The sequence below is a fragment of the Taudactylus pleione genome, unplaced genomic scaffold, assembly GCF_031769625.1.
Source record: "Taudactylus pleione unplaced genomic scaffold, aTauple2 ptg000177l, whole genome shotgun sequence".
Classification (NCBI taxonomy): Eukaryota; Metazoa; Chordata; class Amphibia; order Anura; family Myobatrachidae; genus Taudactylus; species Taudactylus pleione.
The window spans coordinates 1,249,585-1,275,948 of NW_028284579.1; the positions used below are offsets into that span (position 1 = coordinate 1,249,585).

General features: G+C 41.4%; 1 protein-coding gene across 1 annotated transcript in view; it reads left to right on the forward strand.

The window, feature by feature from the left end:
* The window catches only part of CFAP95 (cilia and flagella associated protein 95), an 82,912-nt gene extending 57,313 nt beyond the window's left edge, over positions 1 to 25,599 (forward strand). Inside the window, exons 4-6 of the mRNA XM_088475715.1 lie at positions 3,282 to 3,350; positions 19,832 to 19,889; positions 25,171 to 25,599. Coding sequence (XP_088331841.1) covers positions 3,282 to 3,350; positions 19,832 to 19,889; positions 25,171 to 25,353 — 310 coding nt within the window. The 3' untranslated portion in view covers positions 25,354 to 25,599. The remainder of the gene's footprint in view (positions 1 to 3,281; positions 3,351 to 19,831; positions 19,890 to 25,170) is intronic.
* Positions 25,600 to 26,364: the final 765 nt, after the last annotated feature.

Below are 26,364 nucleotides of genomic sequence, written 5' to 3' on the forward strand. Positions count from 1 at the left end.
TTTTTTTTATTTATGCGCTCGCGAGCAGGTCTGAATCGGGCTCTTAGTTATCTTGTTCTGCTTATATCCTTTTCATATGATACCTGACTTGCATGGATCTAGAGCTGGTCTGAAGAAAAAGTTATAAGATAAGCCTCTCTATTTATATTTATTTTTTCAATTTGTCAGATATTTGCACTGATTGCACCATATTTACATTACCACTAGTAGGCACTGGAAGTCTCCACTTTTCTCATTTTTACTCACCTGTGTAACTTACCATCACATTTTTCTGACTACTAGCTGCCACTTATAAGTTTAAGGAGTGGGATTTATTGTAAGATATTATAAGAGAGTTTTAGCACGCTTCACTTGGTATTGTTGTGAAGGAGTTATTGGGTGCCAGGTTTTATCACCCTTGTTTTTATTAAATATATTAGCATTAAACTATCTTGATATTTTTACTACAACTCTGGTTTTGATTTTTAGACATTGCATAGGTACACTGTTTTCCTCAACCTCTGCAGATCCACATTTCTTGCATTAGATACTCAGTACATCATACACATAGGTGTAGCACTAAGCACAAACTCAATCCTATAGTACAGATTTGAGAATTATTTATGCCAAAAACATAGACTTAAATTGCATTAGGCAGTTTGCACCAGTGTCTGTTTTTTTTTTAACTTTATCTCATTAGTGCACTATAGGTCCCAGGATGTCAAGTTTTACACGTTTAACACCAAAGTGTTTTGGGATTAGCCCTAATGCTGTCAGCACAGTATTGTTTTTCTTAGGTGCATCCTGCATTTTTTTTTGCACCCCCGATCCCCTTAGGGAATACAGCCCTATGCTGACCAACCTCAAATTAGTTGGCAGTATGGCATGGGGATACAATGCCATGTTTTTTTTGTCTCCCAGATTTAGTTGTTCACCATCGCCATCAGTACGGATCTTGCGCTACATACACCTTTTACGTAAAACGTAAGGAGTGTGTACTGAAAAGCAGCCAAAAGCATTTAGCCTATGTCCAACTCTACATGAGCCCCAAAATGTTTAGTAAAACACATAGGTATTGGCCAGCATTCTTCACATTCTTCACAGCATTCTGCGGTGTTGGGTAAAAGGAAAAACTTATACCTCTTTTCCACCAAAAGCCATCTCTCCCAGGATTTACCCCATTCCCACTGCGGTGCAGACTCTGATGCAGTGCCGGCACTTGGAGATGTCACCACCAAGCGTCGGAAACTGCATCTCTCCCCTGAATGCCAGACTGGAGCTGACCAGCAACCAGGGGAGGTGGTCCTTGTGGGAGAATGTGAAGTCACTGGGGAGACTGGCAGGGAGAGATTATAGCCTCTCCGTATGAAGTGGGGATGGGGTAAAAACCAGAACGGTCCGGACCATACGGGGGAGGCTGTAATCTCTCCCTCCCTGGGGACAGCTGTCACAGACAGCTTCTGAATAGCACCCAATCGGCATGCTGTAAACGGGTCCCAAGTTGGAAGACCCGGGTTACCAGTTTCCACTGAGCCTGACCAGAGTTTTATCCTAGGAGCCTTTTCCACTGAGCCGCTACCCAGGTTGACACGGCAATAGCCCGGGTATTTTGAGTTGAGAAGGCCATGTTCTAGCTCAGCCCTAAAGTGCGGCATACTTGAATCCCAGAGGTGGCAGCCAGGTCGGATTACGTCATCATTGTCTCACCATCTGTGCAGGAGGTCAACAGGTTCGAATGGTCGACACAAAAATGATCCACACAGGTTTTTTTTTTATGTTTTTCCAACATTTTTAAGGTTAGGGGTTAAGGTTAGGCACTTGGGGGAGGTTAAGGGTTAAAAGAAAAAAGTGTATTTCTGAGTCTGCGCTAACAGAAGTGACAGTATTAAAAAATTATTATCATTGATATCCCATGAGCTCAAATAAAATTATTTATTAACAAATACCATATATCTGACTGCAGTCAAATAAATATTGTAACAATGTATTTAACATACTGTAGTGTAATATAGCAATCATGTAAATATAACACTCTGTGGTATCCTGCGCTGTGGTGGCCATACCATGTTGGGCTGCTCCTCTTTGGCAAATCCAGGCCTTTTGGGATGCATTGTGCCCGCACTCATCTTGGCAACCCTGATTATGTATGACTAGATGGTGTAAGAGACTTGATTTGATCATTGAAAAAGTACTCATTGGACCAGTGTTTATTGTGATTTAAGTCCATTTATGTGGTTAAAAAGCACTGTGGCACCCCTCAAAGCCAGAGTACTCTCACATATGGATATCTTCTGCTGGTACTGTTTACATAACTACCATGGCCAACATTGAAATCTGCACATAGGTCAGCACAATATACGAGAGTTAAGGACTAGAACACAAGAAAATGCGCAGTTTCATAATCTGTCTCATTGATGATAAAAATCAGTAAATTGGTAGTTTTATTTGACTGCTTTACATCTTAGCGAAAAAAGGGTTTTCTTGCTTACCTTTCAAGTTGTGTTTACTGCATGATCAGGTATTGTAGATTATGCCTGCTTGGTTCTATGACTTTTTTGGTATTAAATACTCTGCTATCCATCTGTAAGATCTCTTAAGCTGGTTCACACTCAGAAGGTCTGTACGCTCACCTTACTCGGTTTTGGCTCAGATCTTCTTGCCAAGTTCAGATCTCAACGATGCAAAACTTAATTTTTCATGGACATCTGTGCTGAGATGAGATGTCCTTGAAAGATGATGTTTTGCCTTGTTCTGAGATCTGAACTTAGCAAGAAGGGCTGAGCCAAAACATAACCACTCATCACTACTTTAAATTACTCGCTGCTTTGATGACGGTCAACTTTGAAACATTTTAAAGAGAGTGTGCTTATAAAGAGCTATTTCTGATTGATTGTGTGATCCACTCCCAACCCCTTTAGATTTAGTGGGATCCGGTCAATATATACCAGCACATGGATTGGCGGTGCTTAGAATAGCAGCGCCGGAATCCCGATACCTCTCAGATTCCCGGCGCCGGCATCCCAAAGGTAAGGGTTATGAGGAGAGTTAGTGTTAGGGGTTAGTGTTAGGCACTAAGGGGGAGGGTTAGGTTTTGACCGCCGGGTTCCTGAGTGCCGGCATCCTGTACTCAACCCAAATTTAGTATATACAAATTATTGCAGGTAAAGAAAGTGTAAAGCTCAGGGATACCATTGTCCAGAACAAAAACTGTTATAGCTTACTGCTTACAGCTCTAACTTGTTGCACCATGTTTCTTATGTAAAGCTTGTACTGTGTAATTTTATGTAATACATTCTTTGCAGGCAAACTGGTCTTCCAGCAACTGGATTTAGAGCTGTTCTGCCACACCATAGTGAAGATCATAGAAAAATGTAAGTACAAAGAACACAGTATACTATAGTTTATAGTAATTGCTTTTATAATGTAAATTTCATTTTTTTTTGTGCCAACAAATACAAAGTAGCATTGTAGTCAATGGGCAATATCTTAAATGTTTTTGAATGCACCAACACAAAAGTTATGTGCTGTTTTTGTTGCATTTTTTCATGGTCATGTAAGGGATTAGTCTTGCATAATCATGTAAGGAGTAGTCTAGCATAGTCATGTAAGGAGTAGTCTAGCATAGTCATGTAAGGATTAGTCTAGCATGATCATGTAAGATTTAGTCTAGCATGGTCATGTAAGATTTAGTCTAGCATGGTCATGTAAGATTTAGTCTAGCATGGTCATGTAAGATTTAGTCTAGCATGGTCATGTAAGGATTAGTCTAGCATGGTCATGTAAGGATTAGTCTAGCATAGTCATGTAAGGATTAGTCTATCTTGGTCATTTAAGGATTAGTCTAGCATGGTCATTTAAGGATTAGTCTAGCATGGTCATGTAAGGATTAGTCTAGCATGGTCATGTAAGGATTAGTCTAGCATGGTCATGTAAGGATTAGTCTAGCATAGTCATGGTCGCACAGAATGGCCGGGTGTACTGAGACATTTTTCTTCTGTTTGGAATCGTAGACGCAATATGTGACACACGCCTGAAATGGTCACTACACGCCTGCGTTCTTTGCCTCCACTGCCCTTTACCTCCCACAAATGCCCTCTATCAGGTATATTTAGTAAAGGTCAATTTAGTTGTGATTCTGGGGCTAAATCACGCATTTACTAAAAGACAATTTTCAATTTGTGTTTTTTAAGTGTTAGTAAATGTGTGACCATCCAATGAGGATGGACAACATTTTGGTCCCCATATGACATTGATCACAACCTCCCACTAGTCTAACATTCCAATGAATGAGGCCAACTGTCTACTAGTGGCTGTATAAATACCTAGGGTGTCAAAGCCAGTAGGTATTAATATGTATAAATTACAAACAAGCCTGGTTTAGTATTTATTTCTGTTGCCGTCTTACTCATCTACTATTGCCGCTTTAAAACTATTAGTCAAAGCCCCTGGACAGTAAATCTACCCCATAGATTCAGATTAATCCGCTTACTAAAAAAGCGTCATTCTAACCACAATAATGTCTGAACCACTAGCAGGCAAGTATTTAAACATATATAGTCAAATGTCCATACAGTGAAAAAATAATAATAATACACTTAATCAACAGAAGCAAAAAATATTTAAATAATAATGAGCATATAAATAATGATACAAAATACTAATAGGATCTTACTATTTGTGTGTCTATTATATATTCAATGGAAAATGGGCAAAAGATCATTATTTATGTAGATTGAAAAAAGGTAAACTATGTCCAGATTATTCCCTTTTCACAAAACATTTTAAGAGGGTAACCATCATTCAGTCCACAGGGGTTCCACAGTATCCAAGAAGTGAATCCACTTTGCTTCTTTTATTAGAAGTGCCAGACCTGTATCTCCAACCCTGTCCAGGTGGTTACCTAATCGATAATTATATATATATATCGTAGCAGGGTAGAGATTTGGTGCCCATATTCAAAAAAGTGTTTAAAATGTGTTTAGTCAGTTGTCTGCTTAGTATAAGCGAGATGAGTAACTATGTAGGGTCCTAATGGTTTTGCACACATAGGTCAGTCCACGTGGGCATTTCAGTATACACCATCTGACATAGCATTAGAACCACTGACATGTGTGTGAATACCATTCATTATCTTGTTACATTGGCACCTGTCAAGGGGTGGGATATATTAGGCAGCACATCAACACTCAGTTCCTGATATTGATGTACTGGAACTGGCCAAAAAGTTGATGTTGGCTATGATAAAGATGTGTCAGAAGGCACATGGTATTGCAGCTTGCTGCAATGCCGCTGTATCGCTCTCCTAGTCCATTCTACTCCTGCATAGACTAGACTGGATTTCACCTATAACAGCCACCCTTCCCAGTTGAAGTAAGTTCACCGGGGCCGGTACTAGGATGCCACCTGGACTTAATGCAAGAACAAGGAGTAGCATGGGACTAGACGAGCTGGGAGTTAGCTGAAATGGAAAAATGGACCCTGACAATACAGGAGACACGGCAGGGTCCTAGGCCTGGAGAAAGGTAGCATGAATGGCAGGTATCCAGGCAGTGTACAGGGTCTGGAGACCGGTAGCAGGACTGGGCAAGGCTAGAATAGGCTAGCATTTAGCAAAGACTGACAAGGCATGAATAAAGGCAGGAAGCTGGCAGAAATTCACCAATAACCACAGCAGAGCAGATAACCTCAGACAAACTGAAGCTGTAAGGCAAGGCACCAGGGCCCTGGTGTATGGCTGTGCTTTAACTATTCAAGATCATCAGAACCCAGAAGAGAGACAGGCCCCTTGCAATTAATCACACTGCAGCTGTTTAGCTGCACACACACACAGATAGGTTCCTAAATTATACTGCAGCTAACTGTACACACAGCGACAGGCTCCTTATTTATACTGCAGCTGAGTCGCTACACATACAGAGGAAATATTCTAGCTGCTAGTAATAGCCGCAAAGATTGTGGCTGCAAAGATTGTGAGCCGTAGCAGCAGTTCATAACAGCCTCAGACTGGTCAGGGTGCCCATGCTGACCCCTGTCCAGCACCTACAATGGGCACCTGAGCATTAGAACTAGACCATGGCAATAGGCAATGGAAGAAGGTGGCCTGGTCTGATGAATCACATTTTTTTTTATATCATTGGACGGCCAGGTGTGTGTCTCATTTACCTGGGGTAGAGATGGCATCAGTATGCACTATGGGAAGAAGATAAGCCGGCGGAGGCATTGTGATGCTCTGGGCAATGTTCTGTTGGAAAATCATGAGCCCTGGCATTCATGTGGATGTTACTTTGACACGTACCCCATACCTAATCATTGTTGCATCCCTTCATGGCAACAGTGTTCTCTGATGACAGTGGCCTCTTTCAGCAGGATAGTGCCTCACTGCAAAAATTTTTGCGTGGTTTGAGGAACAAATTTCTGGGTGTTGACTTGGCCTCCAAATTTCCCAAAATACAAGTGGAGATTTCTGATATTATTTAATTGTGTCCTATAGAACACTGAAATCCTTGATTTATTCAGGGATATAGGACAATAAAGATGATACATCTGCTACCAGGTCTCTGGTAAATTCCAGATGATATGCATTGTCCATCCCTGTTGCCAGAGTTAATAATTATAATATTTCCATACTTTTGTAAAGCTCCCAATCTGAAATATGCTTTGCATTCTATAAACAAAAATACTAACATTCATATACATGTAGAAGTTGTATACACCTATACATTGGCATGAGTTACAGATTTTAATTATGTTTATATTGTCTGGTATTACTAACAGAAAGTCTGCTGTGCTAAGGGTTCTCGCAAACCCAACTTTTTGTCAAAATACAACTTTTTTTCTCAAAATCTTGACCGTTGATAACAGTTGATCACTGGCAGGTCTTGCTGGGACTTGTAGCTCAAAAACATCCACAGAGACACATGTTGCCTGAACCAGTCATAACTGATGATCTAAACATGCTAATGGTTCTAGTCTAACAGTATAATTAATTCTCATTGTTTGGATAGACACAAACAGTAAAAATACTGTCCTTGAATTTTTTTTATGAAGTATGATAGTAATATTGAAACTCCATCAAGTAACTGAATAAATATTAACAAGGAAACTAAATTATATGTCTCTAATTATTGCTCAACTAAACAGCTTATTGTAGAAAATGAATCACACAGAAAAAAAACAGTGGACGAGACAGATTAATTGGAGACTTTATAAATGCACAATTGTCAACACAAATTACTATTGTCATAGAGATATTATAATCACTATAAATAAACAGCATTGGATGGGTAAACTAAACACTATTAAATTAATAAAGTGTGTATCGTGACTATATTAAAAGGAAAATGGTTATGTTTGACTACCTTTTTTATTTTTAGCAAACACGGTAAAATACTAAAACTAACATGTAGAATTTTTTTCCTGTATCAACATCAGTATATTTCATTCCCTAAGTGTGGGATGGTCACAATACCGACAGCGGCATCCCATCTGTCAGAATTGTAAAAGATTGTGGAGGTAAGTATTAGGGTCAGGGGGAGGGATAGACTTATGCACTAGGGGGAGGGTTAGGGCTAAGCTGCAGGAGGGGTGGTTTAGGGAAAGGGTTAGGGTAAGGGTTATAATACTTACAGAATACTTTCGGGTTTCTGACTGTCCGCATCCTGACCGTTGGATCCCAGACCCAACACGTAAGTGTTCTATTACCCAAGTCCTCTGTTGTCATCTACAGCACTGTAACGCACTTGAACAACAAATTGTTAGATCGGCTGACCCGCCAAATGATCTAACGATTTGGCAAGGTTAAGCACAAACGATCTTGTGCATACACACTTATATCCCTTTTCCACCAAAAATCTGTCTGCAACCCATGATATTGACCACGGACTGAGCCCGGGTCAAGGACAGGTTGGAGCCGGGTTTTACCCACTTTGAAACCAGTGGCTGGATCCGGGTTATTCTTGGGTCCATCCATTCACACAGGACCCGGGTCTTCCGCCATTTAGGTGGACGCTTGGAGATCATGTATTCGCCAAACGTTTCTGAAGCCAGTCAGTCTACTGGTTTGAGGCGTGACCCGGGTCACGCCGATTACACCGGACTATTACCCGGATCATTGCCAGGTTCGACCCTGGTCTTAACCGGGATCAGATCCCAGGTCACTCAACCTAGGTTATTTTTTAGGGACCCTTTTCCACTGAGCCGCGACAGGGGTAGATCCAGCAATAACCTGAGTTATTGCGGCAGTGGAAAAGGGGTATTATCAATCGGCCGCCCGATATGTCTGGTCAGGGGAACCAGCTGTGATGTAATTATCGCTGGTTTCTGTGAACAGAATATGGGTAGGTCTTGTGTACACACAAGCAGATGTGAAAGATATATATTTCATATACATTGCATCTGCCATGCAGAACGGTTGACATCTTTCACAGATATATCGTGTATACACACTGCCAGATGGACTGAATGATATATATCATTCGTTGGAGATACGAACGATATACAGTGTATTACCTAGCATAGCACTCTAGTTATAAGAAGACCCTGCTCACCATTAAGTTGATGCTTACCAATAATAGAATTTACTGTTTTTGTGCACTCATTTTACCTAAAATGTATTCTGATCTTCTACGAATGGATAAACATAATCTGATTAATCAAATTGTGCACACAAAATATCTATATTTTAAAAATTATCTTTGATCCCATTGATCCAACACTCGGTGTATTTTTGTGCATTTTTTTAGTAGGAGAAAACCTGCCATTGTATGCTCTATAAATGTGACCAAATTCTGATGTGCCAATTATTATTATTGCTACCAGAAGTGAATCATGTCACAATCAAGATTTGTTTTTATCTTTTATCTCTCAATGTGCTTAAAAAACATTTAGGCTGGAAAGTGGTTCCCAAATCCAGTTCTCAAGGACCCCTAACAGTACATGTTTTACAGATCTCCTCCGTATCACAACTGAAATAATTAGCATGACCTGTGGATCTTTTAGAGCAGTCATTCCCAACCTCGGTCCTCAAGGCACACTAACAGTCCTGGTTTTGGTGATATCCATGCTAAAGCATAGATGGTTCAATCAAAATAACTGAGGTACTAATTAAGTTGCTTGTGCTCAAGTATGGCTATCCTTAAAACCTGGACTGTTAGTGTGCCTTGAGGACCGTGATTGGGAACCCCTGTTTTAGAGTGTGTCAGCCAGTAACAAATACACCTAGGTCCTAGGAGATCAGACTGTCTAACGTGATCCTTTCCATCAGGTACAAAGTGATCTGTTCCTGGACTTCTTCCTATTTATGATTGCTGTTACCTGTGTTGAATTAGTTAATTGATGAGAAAGGTTGTTTCAACACAGGTAACTGCATTCATAAATTAAGAGGAAAGTTTAAAGAGCAGGGCATTTTGTACCCAGGGAGAGGGGGGGGGGGAGCAAGTACTAATTACCTGGGCTTGTTAGAGTGGCCTAGCAGGGGCCTGTGCCAGCTGTTTAGTGGGACAAATACCCCCATTTGCAGATGCACATAGTATTTTCCATTTATTTTGTCAGATGGGCGTGGCCATACCTGCCTCATTTGACCACGTCCCCTCCGCTTCACCCAGGACCACCTTTTGTCTTAATGGGCCTGTTTGTACCTGATGGAAGGGGCCATGTTGGATGGTCTGTATCAATGATACCAGTGATAGTGGTAGTAGGCCACCAAAATACGAAAAAATTTAAGATCTGATAGGCCACAAACAAAACAAGTATTATCTAAGTATCGGTAAGCTTCTCTTGTTTGTACATTGTTAAGGTTCTATATCAATAAAAATACAGAAAATGTACCTTGCCATCACCACTTGTATGATCATTTAAGCTGTTGGGAGAATTTTTTTAGGACAAGGAAGATGAAAGTGCAATTTTTTGGCATGCGTGAGAAACTGTATGCTTGCAGAAAATGATAGCTTGCATTTGGTAAAATCATTTTAACAGCAAGTTCCGAAAAACAATGATACTTAATGGAATGGTTAACGCAACACAATAATCCTAAACACATGTACTACAACTGAAAGCCAGAAGCACAAGTTTAACAGTTTAGAGTCCAGATCCTAACTGATTATCAGGGAATGCAGTGCAATAATTGTAACTGAAGCAGTTCTGTAAAAGAGAAATGAATATGAGATTGATCAATAGGTTTATAAACCATGTCCTTGTCCTGCATTGTTTTGCACTGTAAGGGCTCTATTTGTTAACATTATTTTTACTAAAATTATTTTCCATTATTTTAGTTTCACCTAAATTTACTAAAAGGCAATTGGAGTACAATTTGTAAAATTCTACTCCAAGCCCTAATTATCACATATTTTTAGTAAGCAGATCGCATTTCCCATAATTGTAATGGGAAATGTGATCTGCCTGAGATTTACTAAATATAAAATGTGAAAAAATACCGGGGGAAGCCCTTTGATAATAACGCCACCTGGAGAAGGCGTTATCCAGGGTCTCCCCCGGTACCCCGACTCCTGCTCTGCTCTAACAGGCAGGGCAGAGCGGGAGCCGGGTCCCAGTGATCAGCTGTGTGGTCTAAACAGACCACAAGCTAATCTCTGCAAGAAAAAAAATCTAACACTTACCTGATTCCAGGGAGATCGATGCTCTGTGATGTCCTCTGGAACTCCGATCAGCTGGTCTCTCTGCCCCTGTACTGTGACCCTGGTCAGCTGCTGCATAGAACAGCTGACCGGAGCCCTGGAGGGAGGACATCACCAGAGCAGCGATGACCGGAGGTAAGTGAAATTAAGGGATTGCGCGGGGGGGTGCAGCGGTGGCCGGTCGGCACATGCGCGGCACCTTGTCACTGTATTTTTTCCGAAAATGCAGTGATAAGGCTGCGGAGGGGATTTGCTGGGACATCACAAGTTCTGGGATATCGCAAGTTCTGTCCCTGCAATGGATTTTTTACAAAACCCTGTGATCTTTCCTAAGTTTGCAATGCGAATTCAGTCGGAAATATCACACTACAATATGCCTTCTAAATGCGGATTGTAGTAAATAGGGCCCTAAGTCACCGTTTTCTTGTTCGCTCATTTGTTTATGTACTATGTAAGGCGCTGCAGAACCCTTGTGGCGCCATATAAATAAAGGATAATAATAATGGGTGAATTAATTAATTTGATGTTTCAACAAATACCAAATTTGAAAATTCAGTGACAAATACAGTAGACTTGATTTATGAAATGCACTGGATGCAAAACCCAAAATGCACCTAGATTGTTCGATCAGTTAGATAAACTTCTACTCTCTGCTGTCTGGAGACACTTCTATAAACAAGAAGTGAGCACAGATTTGCATGGAAACGATCAAATGTGATGCAACACTCAGTCCTGCCTCTGACATCTTTAGGACCTCCTTCAATAATAAAATACATTTAGCCCGCACCCTCCTTGTGGTCCCACGATTCGCAGCAGTTTCCTGTGACATGGGCGGAGCCTAATGACATAGGAACCCGACCCCACCCCCCAAAGTGGCCAGCTGTGTCTGCTCTCCAGGCATCTCCCGGAGAGCAGATAATAAAAGTAGGTAAGTATGCACTGTACCTGGAGAGGCTGGGTCTGCCCAGCAGCTCCCAGAGCTCTGGGGAAGCCCCCAGCGTGACGAGAATGGGGGTGTGATGCCCAGGCACACCCCCAAATGCTCATAAAGCTGGAGGCTTGGCTTTTGCGAGTCTGAGACCACACCCTCTTACGTGAGGGCGCACTTCTTCTGCACACACAAGGTGAACACAAATGGGAGTGTCAAGCACTGGGTGACGCCAAACCCCAGTGACGCCGTTAGCAGCAACCCTTTTCATTTTCTCCTCTAAATAATGACAGAAACACTGAATACAAGATTAAGATCTCAAACAAAAACAAAAGATGATATGAGGTATCTTGATTCTTTAAAAAAAAAGAAAATTAAAAGGAATATCTTAAACCGTCTGTTCCCAAACTGTGCGCCGTATCATCCTGGGGTGCCTTGGGACACTTGCAGGGGTGTCTCAGCTGTGGTCCAGCACTAAATCAAATTATTTATGCTCAATGTAATGTAAATATGTCAACAAACAGAAGCACAAACCTGTCCCCATCACATAACTGAGCCTAAGGATGACAAGTAAGCACAATATACTTCACTTTACTATTTTACTAAATTTTTTTCCTGAATTTCACAATAACAAACTTAAACTTAGAGGTGCCATGAAAACAAATCTGAAACTCCAGGGTGATTCAAAACAGTTTGGGAACCACTGTCTTTAAATAAAAAAATAATTAGAAATGTATTTGATAAAGATTGTAGATATGCATACTTGCTTTAAGTTAATTGTCGTACCTTGTGTTGCGGTTAGGGGGTGTCGCTTATTGGATGTCCGTGAAAAAACAGGACTCTACTGTTAGTTTCGTGGAGGCTCCATTAACAGGCTGGGTAGCAATACTGAGGGGTTCCTCTGCATTATTATAATGTGTTTTTATTTTTTGTCACTGGGACAGGTCACCAGTTGGGGTTGACACAGCTTTTGTGACACTTAGTAGCAGGCACTGAGTTTATGCCATGACCCTCTTGATGGTACTTGGCTACCAGGTTATGCCCCTAGATATGGTGAATAATAAATGAAAGGCTGTAGCTATATCCTCTGTTTGGTGTTATGTTCATTACTATGGGTGTCTTTTTGGTGTCAAGTAAGGGAGAGATGTATAAAACCTTCTAAAGAGGACAAGTGTTACCAGAGTCGGACTGGCCCACAGGGGTACAGGGCAAACCCCCGGTGGGCCCCACTGCCTGAGCGCCCGCCCCCTTCTCTAAGGATCACATTCCAGACTGAGCACTTGAATTATACTGCACAGGATTATGGTGTATTTTCAACAATACATTTTTATTGAATTTAAAGAAGATTTAAAATAAAGTAGGATACAAAAAATAAAGAGGAAGGGATACAAAAGAAAAAACACAGGCATAGGGTACACATTATCGGGACATATATAGAATGTATCATTACAAAATGTTCACATATCAAGGCATAAAATACATTGTACAATAGAGTATCTAGCATATACAGGTTGAGTCTCCCATATCCAAATATTCCGAAATACAGAATTTTTTTGGCTTGACTGAGAAAATTAAACCTTTGATTTTTGATGGTTCAATGTACACAAACTTTGTCTAAGGCACAAATTATTACAAATATTGTATGAAATTACCTTCAGGCTGTGTGTATAGGGTGTAAATGAAACATAACTGAATTTTATATTTGTACACAAACTTTGTTTGAGCCACAAAATTATTGAAAATATTGTATAAAATGACCTGCAGGCTGTGTGTATAAGGTGTATATAACACATAAATGCATTCTCTGTGTATATTTGGGTCCCATTCCCAAGATATTTCATTATGATATGCAAATATTCCAAAATACGGAATATTCCGTTATCCAAAATACCCCTGGTCCCAAGCATTTTGGATATCGGAGACTCAACCTGTATATAACAATACATCGAAGGATCACAAGATTACAGGGGAACACAGTAATTAAACCCTAGATTTTGCTTCCCAAAAATTCGACCATCTAAGCCACCTAATAGGAGGACTGGAAACAGAGGAGGAGTAAAATACTCCCGCTGTCTCAAACTTGTAATGTGATTGTACATCTTTCTCAATAGCATCGAAACTGGGAATATAAGGTGAATGTCAGTGTCGTGCCAACATTAGTTTAGTGGCTAGGAGAACATGACCCATAATATAACGGTCATTATTGGTCAGGCCACCATGATATAGATTATTTATTTATTTATTAACAGTTTCTTATATAGCGCAGCATATTCCGTTGCGCTTTACAATTGGAAACATTGATAGAACAAAACAGGGTAATAACAGACAGACATAGAGGTAAGAGAGCCCTGCTTGCAAGCTTACAATCTATAGGGAAACAGGCATTGATACACAAGGATAGGTGCTATATATATTGCAATTTGGTCTGGCCAGAATGCAGAGTTTCTTGGTGGGCTGCATGATCCAGTCACACAGGAATGTCGGCAAAATGTCAAGAGTATGTGAAAGAAAGACAATATGTGAGGTTATGTGTGGACTGTGAGAGGGGATGTGATAAGACATGGAAGCTATGAAGGTTATGTGGTCGGTTCTGGAATCTGATAAGCTTGTCTGAAGAGGTGAGTTTTCAGGGAGCGCTTGAAGGATTGAAGAGTAGAGGTAAGTCTTATTGTATGTGGTAAGGCATTCCATAGAGTGGGTGCAGCCCGAAGAAAGTCCTGTAACCGTAAATGGGAGCAAGTAATGCGTGGGGATGAGAGACGCAGTTCTTGTGCTGAGCGGAGAGGTCGGGTTGGGAGATATTTTGAGATGAGTGAAGAGATGTATGTTGGTGTAATTCGGTTAATGGCCTTATGTGTAAGTAACAGTATTTTGTATTGAATACGGTAGAAAACCGGCAACCAATGGAGGGACTGACAGAGCGGGGCAGCAGACGATGTACGTTTGGCAAGGAAGATAAGCCTCGCAGCTGCATTCATAATGGATTGTAATGGCGATAGCCTGTTTTTGGGAAGACCAGTAAGGAGACTATTGCAATAGTCAATGCGGGAAATAATGAGTGCATGGATTAGAGTTTTTGCAGTGTCTTGTGTGAGATATGGTCGAATTTTGTATATGTTTTTTAGATGTATGTAACATGATTTTGAGACAGATTGAATGTGGGGAACAAAGGACAATTCAGAATCAAGGATGACACCAAGGCAGCGAGCTTGTGGGGTGGGGTGGATTGTTGAGTTATCAACAGTGATAAAGAGATCAGATTGGTAACTGTTATTGGCTGGTGGAAATATAATTAATTCTGTTTTAGAAATATTAAGTTTCAGGTAGCGAGATGACATCCAAGATGAAATGGCAGAAATACATTCAGTGACACGGACCAATACAGATGGTGATAAATCTGGAGAGGATAGGTAGATTTGAGTATCTTCCGCATACAGATGGTACTGAAATCCAAAAGAGCGGATTAGTTTGCCAAGAGAGGTGGTATAGATTGAGAATAGCAAAGGACCTAAGACAGAGCCTTGCGGTACTCCAACTGATAGAGGTAGCGAAGAGGAGGCAGAATCAGAAAAACGAACAGAAAAAGAGCGATCAGATAGGTAGAAAGAGAACCAAGAAAGGGCTGTGTCCTTAAGACCTAGGGATTGTAATGTTTGTACGAGAAGAGAGTGGTCAACAGTGTCAAAAGCAGCAGAGAGATCTAGAAGAATTAGAAGTGAGTAATGGCCTTTAGCCTTGGAAGTGACCAAATCATTTACTACCTTAGTCAGTGCTGTCTCTGTGGAGTGCTGGGAACGGAAGCCAGACTGAAGTGGGTCCAGTAAGTTGTGGGTGTTAAGAAAGTGTGTGAGGCGGGTGTAGACAAGTCTCTCCAGTAGCTTGGAGGGGCATGGGAGCTGGGAGATAGGACGGTAATTAGAGAGAGTGTTAGGGTCAGAATTTTGTTTTTTCAGAATGGGAGTAATCACTGCATGCTTGAACAGTGATGGAAAGATGCCAGTAGAAAGAGAGAGATTACATATTTTAGTTAGGGTTGGGATGAGCACAGGAGACAGAGCTTTACGAATTTGTGAGGGTATAGGATCTAGAGGAGAGGTAATAGAGTAGGAGGATGAGAAGAGTGTAGATACTTCATCTTCATTTGTGGGGTCAAATGAAGAGAATGTGCCAGAGGGTTCAGGTAGGGAATTGAGTAGATCACTAGCTGAGGAAGAGAATAACATTTCATTTCGGATATTATCAATCTTGTCCTTGAAATAGGAAGCAAGATCTTGTGCACAGATAGTAGCAGGTGGCTTGGGTGAGGGAGGGGTAAGAAGCAGTTTAAATGTATTAAAAATTCGCTTGGGGTTAGAGGCTTGAGCAGAGATAAGAGATTGGAAATATATTTGCTTGGCAGTGTCCAGAGCAGTACGATAAGAGTTGTAGATAGACTTATATGTGAGGAAGTCACTTGGAGTGCGAGACTTTCGCCACTGACGTTCTACTTTACGTGAGAGTTTTTGTAGATGCCTTGTTAAGTTAGAATGCCATGGTTGACGTCTGAGTCTACGCGGAGTGTGATGGGTAGCTGGAGCTACTTCATCGAGGGCTTTTACTAAAATCTGGTTTAGCTGTGATGCAGCAGTCTCAGGAGAAGTGAGTGCAGAAATTGGTGAGAGTTGTTGTTGTAGAGAGGTAGATAGTTGTTGAAAGTTAATCACATTAATATTTCTGCGGGTTTTAGGAGGTTTGGTTGATTTCACTGACATTGAGGTTGATGTAATGAAGGAAAGTGTGCAGGTGATAAGATTGTGATCTGAGAGAGGGAAAGGAGCATTAGTGAAATCAGAAACTGAGCATAGTCTGGTAAATACAAGATCAAGGCAGTGGCCCTCCTTATGAGTAGAGGAGTCAGTCCATTGGGAGAGGCCAAGAGAGGAGGTTAGAGAGAATAGTTTGGAGGCATGAGGAGATTGTGGACTGTCAATGGGGATATTGAAATCACCCATAATGATGGTGGAGATGTCTGAGGATAGGAAGTGAGGGAGCCAGGCTGAAAAATGTTCCAGAAATTGGTGCGGTGGCACAGGCGGGCGATAGATAACAGCAACTCGCAGAGAGAAAGGGGTGAAAGTCCTGATAGAATGTACTTCAAATGATGTAAATGTGAGTGACGGTACCTGTGGGAGAACTGTGAATATGAAAGATTGGGAGAGATCGTGGATGGATGTTAGTTTGTTGCAGACAGAGCGTGCATTCCATAAGGCACATTTTAGTGACTTGGATGGTGAAGGGAGGCATGCAATATTTATGAGGTTAGCTGGATTTATAGTTCGTTGTGGGTGTGGCATGTGGGTTGGGCCTGGATTTGGAGATATGTCACCAGCTAATAGAAGCAACAGGAGCGAGATATAAATATATTTGTGGGATTTGACTGAATGTTTGTTATGGCAAGAGGTTGTGGATGTTATTGTCAATGTGTTTAGATAAGTTAAAAGCTCATATGTGTTTGTAAGAGAAGAGGAAAGTACTGAGGCAGCCATATGTACAAAAGGATGAGCTGCAGGGAGAGTAAAGGATGTAGTAGTCTTAGAGATGATTCCATGGAGTGAGATCATTAATAGAAGTTTCTGATACATTTTTGCAATGCCGTCAATAATGTACAACACACAAACTACTGGTATAGATGAAATAATGCTATTAATGGATGAGATGGGATAGAAACATTCAGTATTTTAGAGATTAGGTCAAACACTGATGACCATAAAACCTTGATACGAGGGCACGACCAAAATATATGGACCAAAGAGCCCACATTTCCACAGTTACGCCAACACAGGTTGGATTGGGAGGGCCAAAGAGTATGCATTAGTACCGGTGTGAAATATAAACGATGGCACAGTTTATAAAACTGTTCGGAGTGGGAAATGCTCTTAGAGAGATTAAAACAAGTTTGAAATATGATATGCCAATCTTCCTCAGGTATTATACTTGAGAGATCTGTTTCCCATTGCAGTAGAGATTTAAATTTGGTAAATTTGTGAGGGTTAGTTAAATATGAATACCACCAAGTAATATCTCTGCCTCCAATCCTACACAATCGATCAATGAGAAATTTGGGTAATCTCTGCACTATATGTGGTTAGGGAATAATACTACAAAGCCAATGTCTTAATTGTAGGTACTTGTAAAAGTCTCTGGAAGGGAGAGAAAATAGTGATTGAAGCTGGGTATATGACAAAAAGGAGTCAGGAGCCAATACTTCAGCTAAGGTAAAGATTCCTTGGGCCCTCCAAGTGTCAAAAGATAGATTCGGGATCAAGGTAGCTATGCCCTCAAGGGAAAAGTTAGCAGAGGGAAGGAGAATGTCCGATGTTATCGTGGCTAGTTCAAGCCATGCTTTATGGGAGTTGGAAACAGACACTGACCTTCCCAACGTCCTCACCGATACCGAAGAAGGAAGCCAAAGGCAGTCTGTAAGAGGGAATGGGTTAAGTTGGGAAATCATAGTAGCTAGTTGATAGCATTGTAAATCTGGGTAAGCTAATCCCCCCCCTCCCTCCGATTTCGGATAAGACATAGTCTTCCTACAGTAGCTAATCTAGGTTTCTTGCCCTTCCATATATACATAATAAATACTGTGTGAAACCTATTAAGAGTTGTTTTGGGAACTAATATAGGCATGTCCGAAATAAATATAGAATTTTCGGTAGAATCACCATTTTAATGGCCGATATTCGGCCTAACCAGGAAATATTTTGCATCATCCAGTCAGTCGTTAATGAAGTAACACCTCGCAACAGGGGTAAATAATTAGCCAATATTAAATTATTAGTAGTGGGAGTTAAATGGATTCCAAAGTACTTGATACTATTCTCTTGCCAGGAATATGAATATTCAGATTTTAGGGATTGTAGTGTTGCTGGAGAGAAATTAATAGCCAGAGCTTCGGTTTTGGATCCATTTAATTTATAATAAGATACTTTAGAGTAGGTTTTTAGTACTGAATGCAAGTATGGTAGAGATATAGCAGGGTTCGTAAGGGTCAGAAGGGCATCATCCGCAAACAAACTGATTTTATACGTCTTATTAAATAAAACTGGACCTTTAATAGATTGGTGAGATCGAATAGTCTCCGCTAAAGGTTCAATCGCTAATGCGAACATCAGTGGGGATAAAGGACATCCCTGCCGCGTACCGTTAGTGATTGGAAATACTGATGACAAAATACCATTTACTAAAATTCCGGCTGAAGGGTTGGAGTATAATGCTGCAATCGATGAAAGTGTTAGACCCTTGAAAAAAAAATTGTAAAGAACAGCATGAAGATACCCCCAGTGTAGCCTGTCAATTGCCTTCTCGGCATCTAATGCTAACAACAAAAGGGGCTGGGTTATTTCAAAGAAGGCATCCACTATATCAATCACTCATCTCGTGTTGTCAGGAGACTGACTGCCTGGAACAAATCCAACCTGGTCCTGATGGATAAGTGTAGGAAGTAAATGATTAATCCGATTTGCAATTCATTTAGCATAGACTTTGACATCTGTATTAAGGAGCACTATTGGACGATAATTAGGTAGTAAAGCTGGATTTTTCCCCCGTTTAGGAAATGCAACGATTCTTGCCTGTAGCATTTCTTTTGGGAAAGACCCCACACTTGAAGCCTCATTAAACAGCTGAACTAGAAGTGGAGATAAAGTATCTGACATTTTTGTAAAATGAATTAGTGTATCCATCAGGACCAGGGGCCTTCTCCAATGGGAGGGATTTAATAACAAATTTGATTTCCTCTCTTGACCATGGTCGCTCAAGTGAGCGTCTATGGTGTATTTTCTAAAACGCACTGCTGTTATTAGTCTAGTACATTATCATGCATTCACTAACAGTATTTACTATGTTTATTTAAAGTGGCCCAGACCCCATCTGGAGGCTGACCATACCCCTAATAATGGGCCCCTATCACTGCATTCCCCCGGTGGGCCCTTCATGCCCCAGTCCGATACTGAGTGTTGCCCATAGCAACCAATCAGCTTCTAGCTATCATTTATCAAGTACATTATATAAAATGGTATTGAAAAGCTGATTGGTTGCCATGGGCAACTTCTCCACCTGTCCTCTTTAGAAGGTTTGATACATCTCCCCGTGCTGCAGTGGTTTATATGCCTATGTTAATGGAAAATACTTATTTACGCAGCACATACAAATAGTTAGCATGAATAATCTGTATGATATCCAGCAGGACAGCAGGAAAGTTTCTATGCATGTGTGTGTTAACTAGATTATTTCACAACACTTTTTTTCCTTTCAGGCTTGATGCTACAACTTATACAATTGACTATAAACTCCCATACCAGTATACACCTGCTGTAAGTACTTTTGTTGATGTAATTATGTTACTTTCTACAAGTAAAATATGGTAAAGAGGAAGGTGGTGGAAGAGTAATTGATTTCTGTGTGATGTTACTAAATGACAGGAGCCTATAGGAATATAGGCGTGAATCAGAGGTGGACGCTAATCCCGTCACGGCTGTAACTTTCTACGCAGCGGTAGTTATAATTCATGCTGATTCCGCAGCCGGTGAAATTTGTACAGAGACGCCCATTGGCTGCGCTTCTAATCCGCCACTTGTGTACAAAGACGCATTGGTTGCACCATTGAATTTCTGAGCGACCCTATGGCTGCTTAGAAAGTCCGTCAGAACGAAGCCACCGAGGCCAGTGAACTGGGAACAGAGGCGCAGAAGCTGGCTGCAACATGCCCACATAGCACTTGCATTTGACCAGCCACCTTACCCGGAGGGAATCTAATCAAAATGTCAATATTTATAATGTTGACACTACAATATCGATAGTTTTGGTGTTGACATTGTCAAAATGTTGACATTTTGATTAGGGCTAGGCTGTGGGGGGAAGTTAGGGTGGGGGGGGGTGGATACAGTTAGACAATAGAGGAAGGGGTAGGTATTAAGGTTAGGGACAGAGAAAAATGCTTCCCTGAACACCATAGGATCAGCTGTTTGACCCAGAAGTTACAGTCATATGACCGCAGGAACCTGAAAGCCGTGCTGGAGCCGTTGCAGCCGTCAGGAGCAGGTAAGTGACCACTGGGCCACCAGGGACAATATGTCGCAATATGTCGAAATTCAGTCAACATTTCAGAAGTGTCTATATGATTAATGCCGTCATTACGACTATGTTGAAATTCTCATATCGATATTATGATTGTCGACATATCATACCACATCCTGACAGGATTTCTAATAGGATTTGAGCATCTTTTCAATATTAGTCTGATTAGGGACCAAACTGCTTTACAGCGTTCTCTAATAGGTGTGTTGCTATTTCAGCTCCTCACCTCCTAAGGACTTTCATGCCTGCTAGCGTTATGCTGATACTCCTGTTGTGACAATCAGTCTTACGCTGGTCAGTGCTGGGTTGGTTCCTATATGTAGGTGTTTCTTACATTAGATCAAAAAAGAAGATTTCAGGTTTTTGTTTTTTTTATTTAATAAGGTAATGTATGTGCCGCTCCCATTTTCTGGGAGGTACGAGGCCAGGGTCTGCGTCAGTGGACGCAGATTTCCTGGCCTTGCAGCTGCTAGGATCTGGACCTGGCCAGACCAGCCTGGCAACCATCGCGACCGATTGTTGCGATGGTGATGGAGGTGTCTGTTTCGTACAGTCACCTCCTGCTGCATTTGTTGTGCATCAGGCATACATTCAACTCTGTATCAGCTAGACTGTGCCCATAATTTTTTTTTATTTTTTATTATTCAATGGGGTCTTAGAGACACCTGTTAATAATACATCAAACACTGGGACAACTTAGTGTTTGTCATTATTTACATAAGCTTCGAAACCTGTTTTTTTGGGTTTTTTTTTTTGTTATTAATACGATTCAGTAACTCATTCAAGCATTTAATCCATGTTATGAGTAACATGTATGCATCAGTTTTTGAAAATGTTGACGTTACTTTGGGCCTGATTCAGAGATGGACGCAAATCCCATTGCAACTGCGTTTCGGTATGCAACGGACTAGCGGAAATATGCTAATGACTTAGGTGGTGTCTTGTGTACTGAGATGACCACATCCCACTATACAAAAGCGGAAACATCGTTTGGACATTGGACTTCCAAGCAAGCCTATGCTATCTCAGACAGAGCAAGAGCTCTCCTAGGACACTGGGTCCTGAGACACCTGCATTTTTCTAAGCGCCCCCTTTTACCTCCCCCAGACTCTGACTACCTGTCATTCACTTTGCGAAAAAATCCTCTCTGCGAACACTGGGCCTGATTCAGAGTCGGACGCTCTTTGAGAGCGCTCGCACTGAATCGGGGCGGCCCTGCTTTTCTTTAAAGACGGTCTCCTGGCCGCTCGCTAAGCTGTGAGTGACCACCCACAGCTTTAGCAAGCGGCCAGGTGATGGTCGCGATGGTCACGACCATTGGGGCTTGCGACGAGACCTTTGTGGTAGGGTCTCGTTCCCGCAAGCCCCAGTGAACTTTCTGCTCTAATAGAGCCGGAAGCTCACCCACTGACATGACTCGTGATGTCAGTGGGGCCACTCCCAAACGGCAGGCGTTCCTTCGGGAACGCCTCCGTTTGGCCAGCCACCCCCCCTGCCCGCCTCCAAAACAGGGAAGCTGTCAATCACAATCGACAGCTGCCCCTCTTTGGTGCAAGACCCGCAGCGACGGAGCACCTGTCGCTGGCCGGATCTCGCGCATGCGCACACCGGCTCCAGCATGCGCAGTGGGGGACCATCGACCCGCTTGCGAGCAGTGTGCGCTCGCGACCGGGTCTGAATCAGGCCCACTGTCTCTAAACCATCACAGTGCGTCCATCATTGACTTTGCGTCCATCTCTTAATATGGCCCTTTGTCCATTCATCACAAAAGAAACAACCCGCCCCCCCCTCCCCCCCAAAAAAAGTTGGGATCAATGTTTTTGTTTTTTTTCATCTGCCTTGGAAAAGTATGACTTGTGCCTTGAGCTTTTTTTATTAGCAATTGTTCTAGAAATAATAATCCAAACTACTTTAGTGAATTCCATTTTATTACTGCATGAGTCATTTAAAGTAATTTCCGAACCAAACCCGTGTATAATCGCGATGCAGTTAATCTTATGTGACTTCATATATCTACTATTGCGCAACTGTATCTGGTTTGTCTGTCACAGTAAAAAAGGTTGCACATTCTATGTGGTGATTCTTCCCTTTTGAGTATAGATTAGAATTTGCATCAATATGCAAAATGGAGATTTCATTTTGAAGATTATTTAAAATCTCTAAAGTTGCATTTCCCCTGTTGGAGGCTGCATAGATTTTTTTGTGCAAAAAGACTTTCCAATTGGGTTTTGTCCAGTAGTTTTATTTTGGAAGCATGTTGTACCTTTCAGTTTCACTTTGTGGAAACGCATGTTTAGGTGTGCTTTAACTTGGATTAGGAGAGGGGGGTGCCCGTGTGCAGCCTCCGTGCAGGCCCCCTCCTCTCTCTGCAGCTCAGATGTGAATCTACTGCACATGCGCAGGTTTCTGGAAACATGGCCTTTTTCCCAGTGATTTGTGTTGGGCCAATGCAAGACTCCAGAGATGTAAGTATACTAAATGGGTGCAGGGTGTGTGATGTGGGCCCCCTGAATCCAGGAACCGGCGTGCACTGCACACCCAGCACCCATTATAGATATGACACTGGCATTAACCTATGTAATAAGGATTCGGATACATAGGGGGAATTCAGTTAGCCACGGGACTTGCTGCGCGGTTTTAACCTCCTGGTTTAGATGACAGGAGCTATTCAGTTACTGCCCACAGTAAGCCTGCGAATAGCCCAGAGTGTGCACTTAACGTGGTTTTCTTCTCACACACTGCTGAAGTGCCAATAGAAACCCATATTAACTAGTGCTTTCACTGCTAGTTCAGGTCTTACCATGGGCGTTAATTGCATAACCCCGGTGGCTTAACTTGGGAGCTATATGTTACTGCACGTTAGCTGCAGGTTTACCGTGGGAAATAATGAAATAGCCCAGGGCACTTAATCCGGGAGCAAAAACCCTGCGGTAAGTCCCGCGGCTAATTACATTCCTCCCATAGAAGTAGCATGTATGAGATATATACAGTACAGACATGCTGTCCGCTAGGGTTACCACTTTTTCATTTTTTTTTATTCTCGGACAGGGGGTTTCAGGCTCACACACGCTTCTTTATATTCAGCCTGCTCTACATGCACTATATATTCCTCAGAGCCACCTCATTCCCCTTTATATGCTTCAGAGTTATGAGCTACTTGATCAAAGGCCATCCCAAAATACGGTGACAATTTTGCACAGAAGTATAGGTTCATTATTTTGAACTATATTGATAGTGCTAGTGCCTACCCTCCAACATGACACTTTCCATCAGGTACAAAATGCTCTGTTCCTGGACTTCCCACCTAATTAATGACTGCAGTCACCTGTGTTGAATTAGGTAATGAAACAGGTTTTTCATCACAGGTGGCTGCAATCATAAATTGAAAGGGAAGTCCAGGAGCAGAGCATTTTGTACCTCATGGCACGGGTCATGTTGGAGAGTCTGAATAGTGTTGTATTTTGTGTGTCATTCTTTCCTATGGAACAAATATGGATTAAGGCTTTCACACATGTTTTTGAACTTAAAAAAAGGAGTTAATTAAAATAAAACTTTATTTTGAATCAACAAGTGTCTTGTCATTAATTTTTGTGACTTGCAGCATTTAATTGATATTTATGTAGTACAGCAAATCCACCAGACAAAACAAACTCTCCATGCTACACAGGTATTTGTCAGCCATGAATACAGCAATGCATTATGGGAGCCCCACCCAATCCCTTTATAGCAAGCCCCCACCTTTTCATGACCTCATTATAGTGTGCCAGCAAAGCGTCCACTTTAAAATGACGAAACTGTGTAAAATAATGAAAAACCCTGCTCATGTCTGAAAGGGGTTGACCCGGCAATTTCCCGGGTCTCAGGTGTAGTGTGAAAGGGGGTCTTGAGCAAAAACCCAGGATTTTGCAGAGGAGAAAAACCCGGGTCTGAGCAAGGTAATTCCCGGGTCGCATGTCTGAAAGTGGTATTAGATTGTGTGCCAAATAAACCAACCTTCAAGAATCATTTTATGTAGATGTTTTCCTCTGTATAGATTTTTAAACATCCATCCTTTGCTGCCTCTAGTATAATTGGTATGTTAACAAAGCTTGTCCCACTCCAGTCAGCAGCTGTGTAGCCATAAAGTCTGTAAAACTAACAAGCGTTGCTTCATATTTGGCAAGAATAAAGCCTTTGAAATATCAGTATTCTTCTCTCTTTACAAACCCTTAATTTGTGAATTATGCTCAGAAGGGAAATATATATTTTTTTTATCGGGTCTCTACTGTAACATCGATGTTGGATTTTACTTCTGTACAAAATCATCCATTAAAAGATCTCTTGTCCTACCCTATCGGGATATGTTAGGAAAAGAATACATTTCCATATACAATGATTTAAAGTTTTCTATCAACTTAATTGTATGTCTAGTAGTACATTGGACTCTACATTTATGTTTTATTTATTAGCCATTATAATGTACTTTAATATACATTTTATGTGTTTAATCATATGTGTATTTCTGTTTGTGTAATGCAGAAAATTCCAGACGCACCAGACTATTCTTCAGCCTACAAGAAATGTCATTCACAGTTCACGGACACATCAGACTACAGGAGGCATGGTAGAAATACCTGGCAAGATGAAAGTGGCATATATGCCAATAGTAAACTTAAGCATAGGGTGTTTAAACCAACCTGCCCTATTACACCACATCTGTGAAGATAAAATCTTATACAAAGTGGCATCTATCTGCAAATCTGTCATCTTGTCTCTTTCTACAATTTTAACAGTATTGCAAATAATATTGGACTGTATTAAAAGTGGAGTACAGTATTCTGAGGAGACAGAATGGAAAACCTGGAATACTTACTCTTGATGTATCACACAAGCAAATAAATACATATAATATTTACAGCAGTAGAATGAAAAATGAAAAACTAATCAAAAATTTCATAATTAAAATGTTCACACTCATAAATAAAAATAATTGTATACTTAAGTCTTGGTCTATTCCCAGAATGCTTGTAGCACCCAATGAATACCAGCTATCATCCAACTCTTGAAGGAATAACATTAATAGACCGAAAACAAAGGGCTACTGCTTATTGTTAATTCTAAACTTTTCACCCCTTTATGAAATAAGGGATGTTCCAAAAACCATATTTTTGGATTTGTTTATATACTGAATCCTTTAACAAACGTTTCTGCTGGATATTGAACCAAACCTTAATGTGAATAGTGTCATTAAGCAGTGTTGACTAAATGGAAGAATCATATTTTAGATCCTTGAAATTCAAATACAAAATAGCCCATTTTACGCATAGCATTCAGTTCAGTTGCCCTGCACTGCAAAGGGAATGGGATTAAAATGCCGGCAGCGCATGCCCGATATGAGAAGATTCCGACTGGGGTAGGTAAGTATACTAACCCTACCCTGTCCCCCCCCTAACCCTCCCTTAGTGGTACCTAACCTCGCCCCTTAGTGCCTATCCCTAACCTTCCCCCCAGGGGTGCCTAAACCGAACATGCCCTCCCCGCACCGTAAACCTAACCCTCCTGGGGGGTGCCTAAACCTAACCTCCCCCCGGTAGTGCCTAACCCTCCCTTCCTAGGGGTGCCTAACCCTAATCTCCCCCCCAAACCTAACACTTACCCCGCTAGACTCCCTAATACTAACCCTCCCTCCCACGCGGCTAGCGCTAGGGGCGCCCCAGACTTACCTTCGGGCTG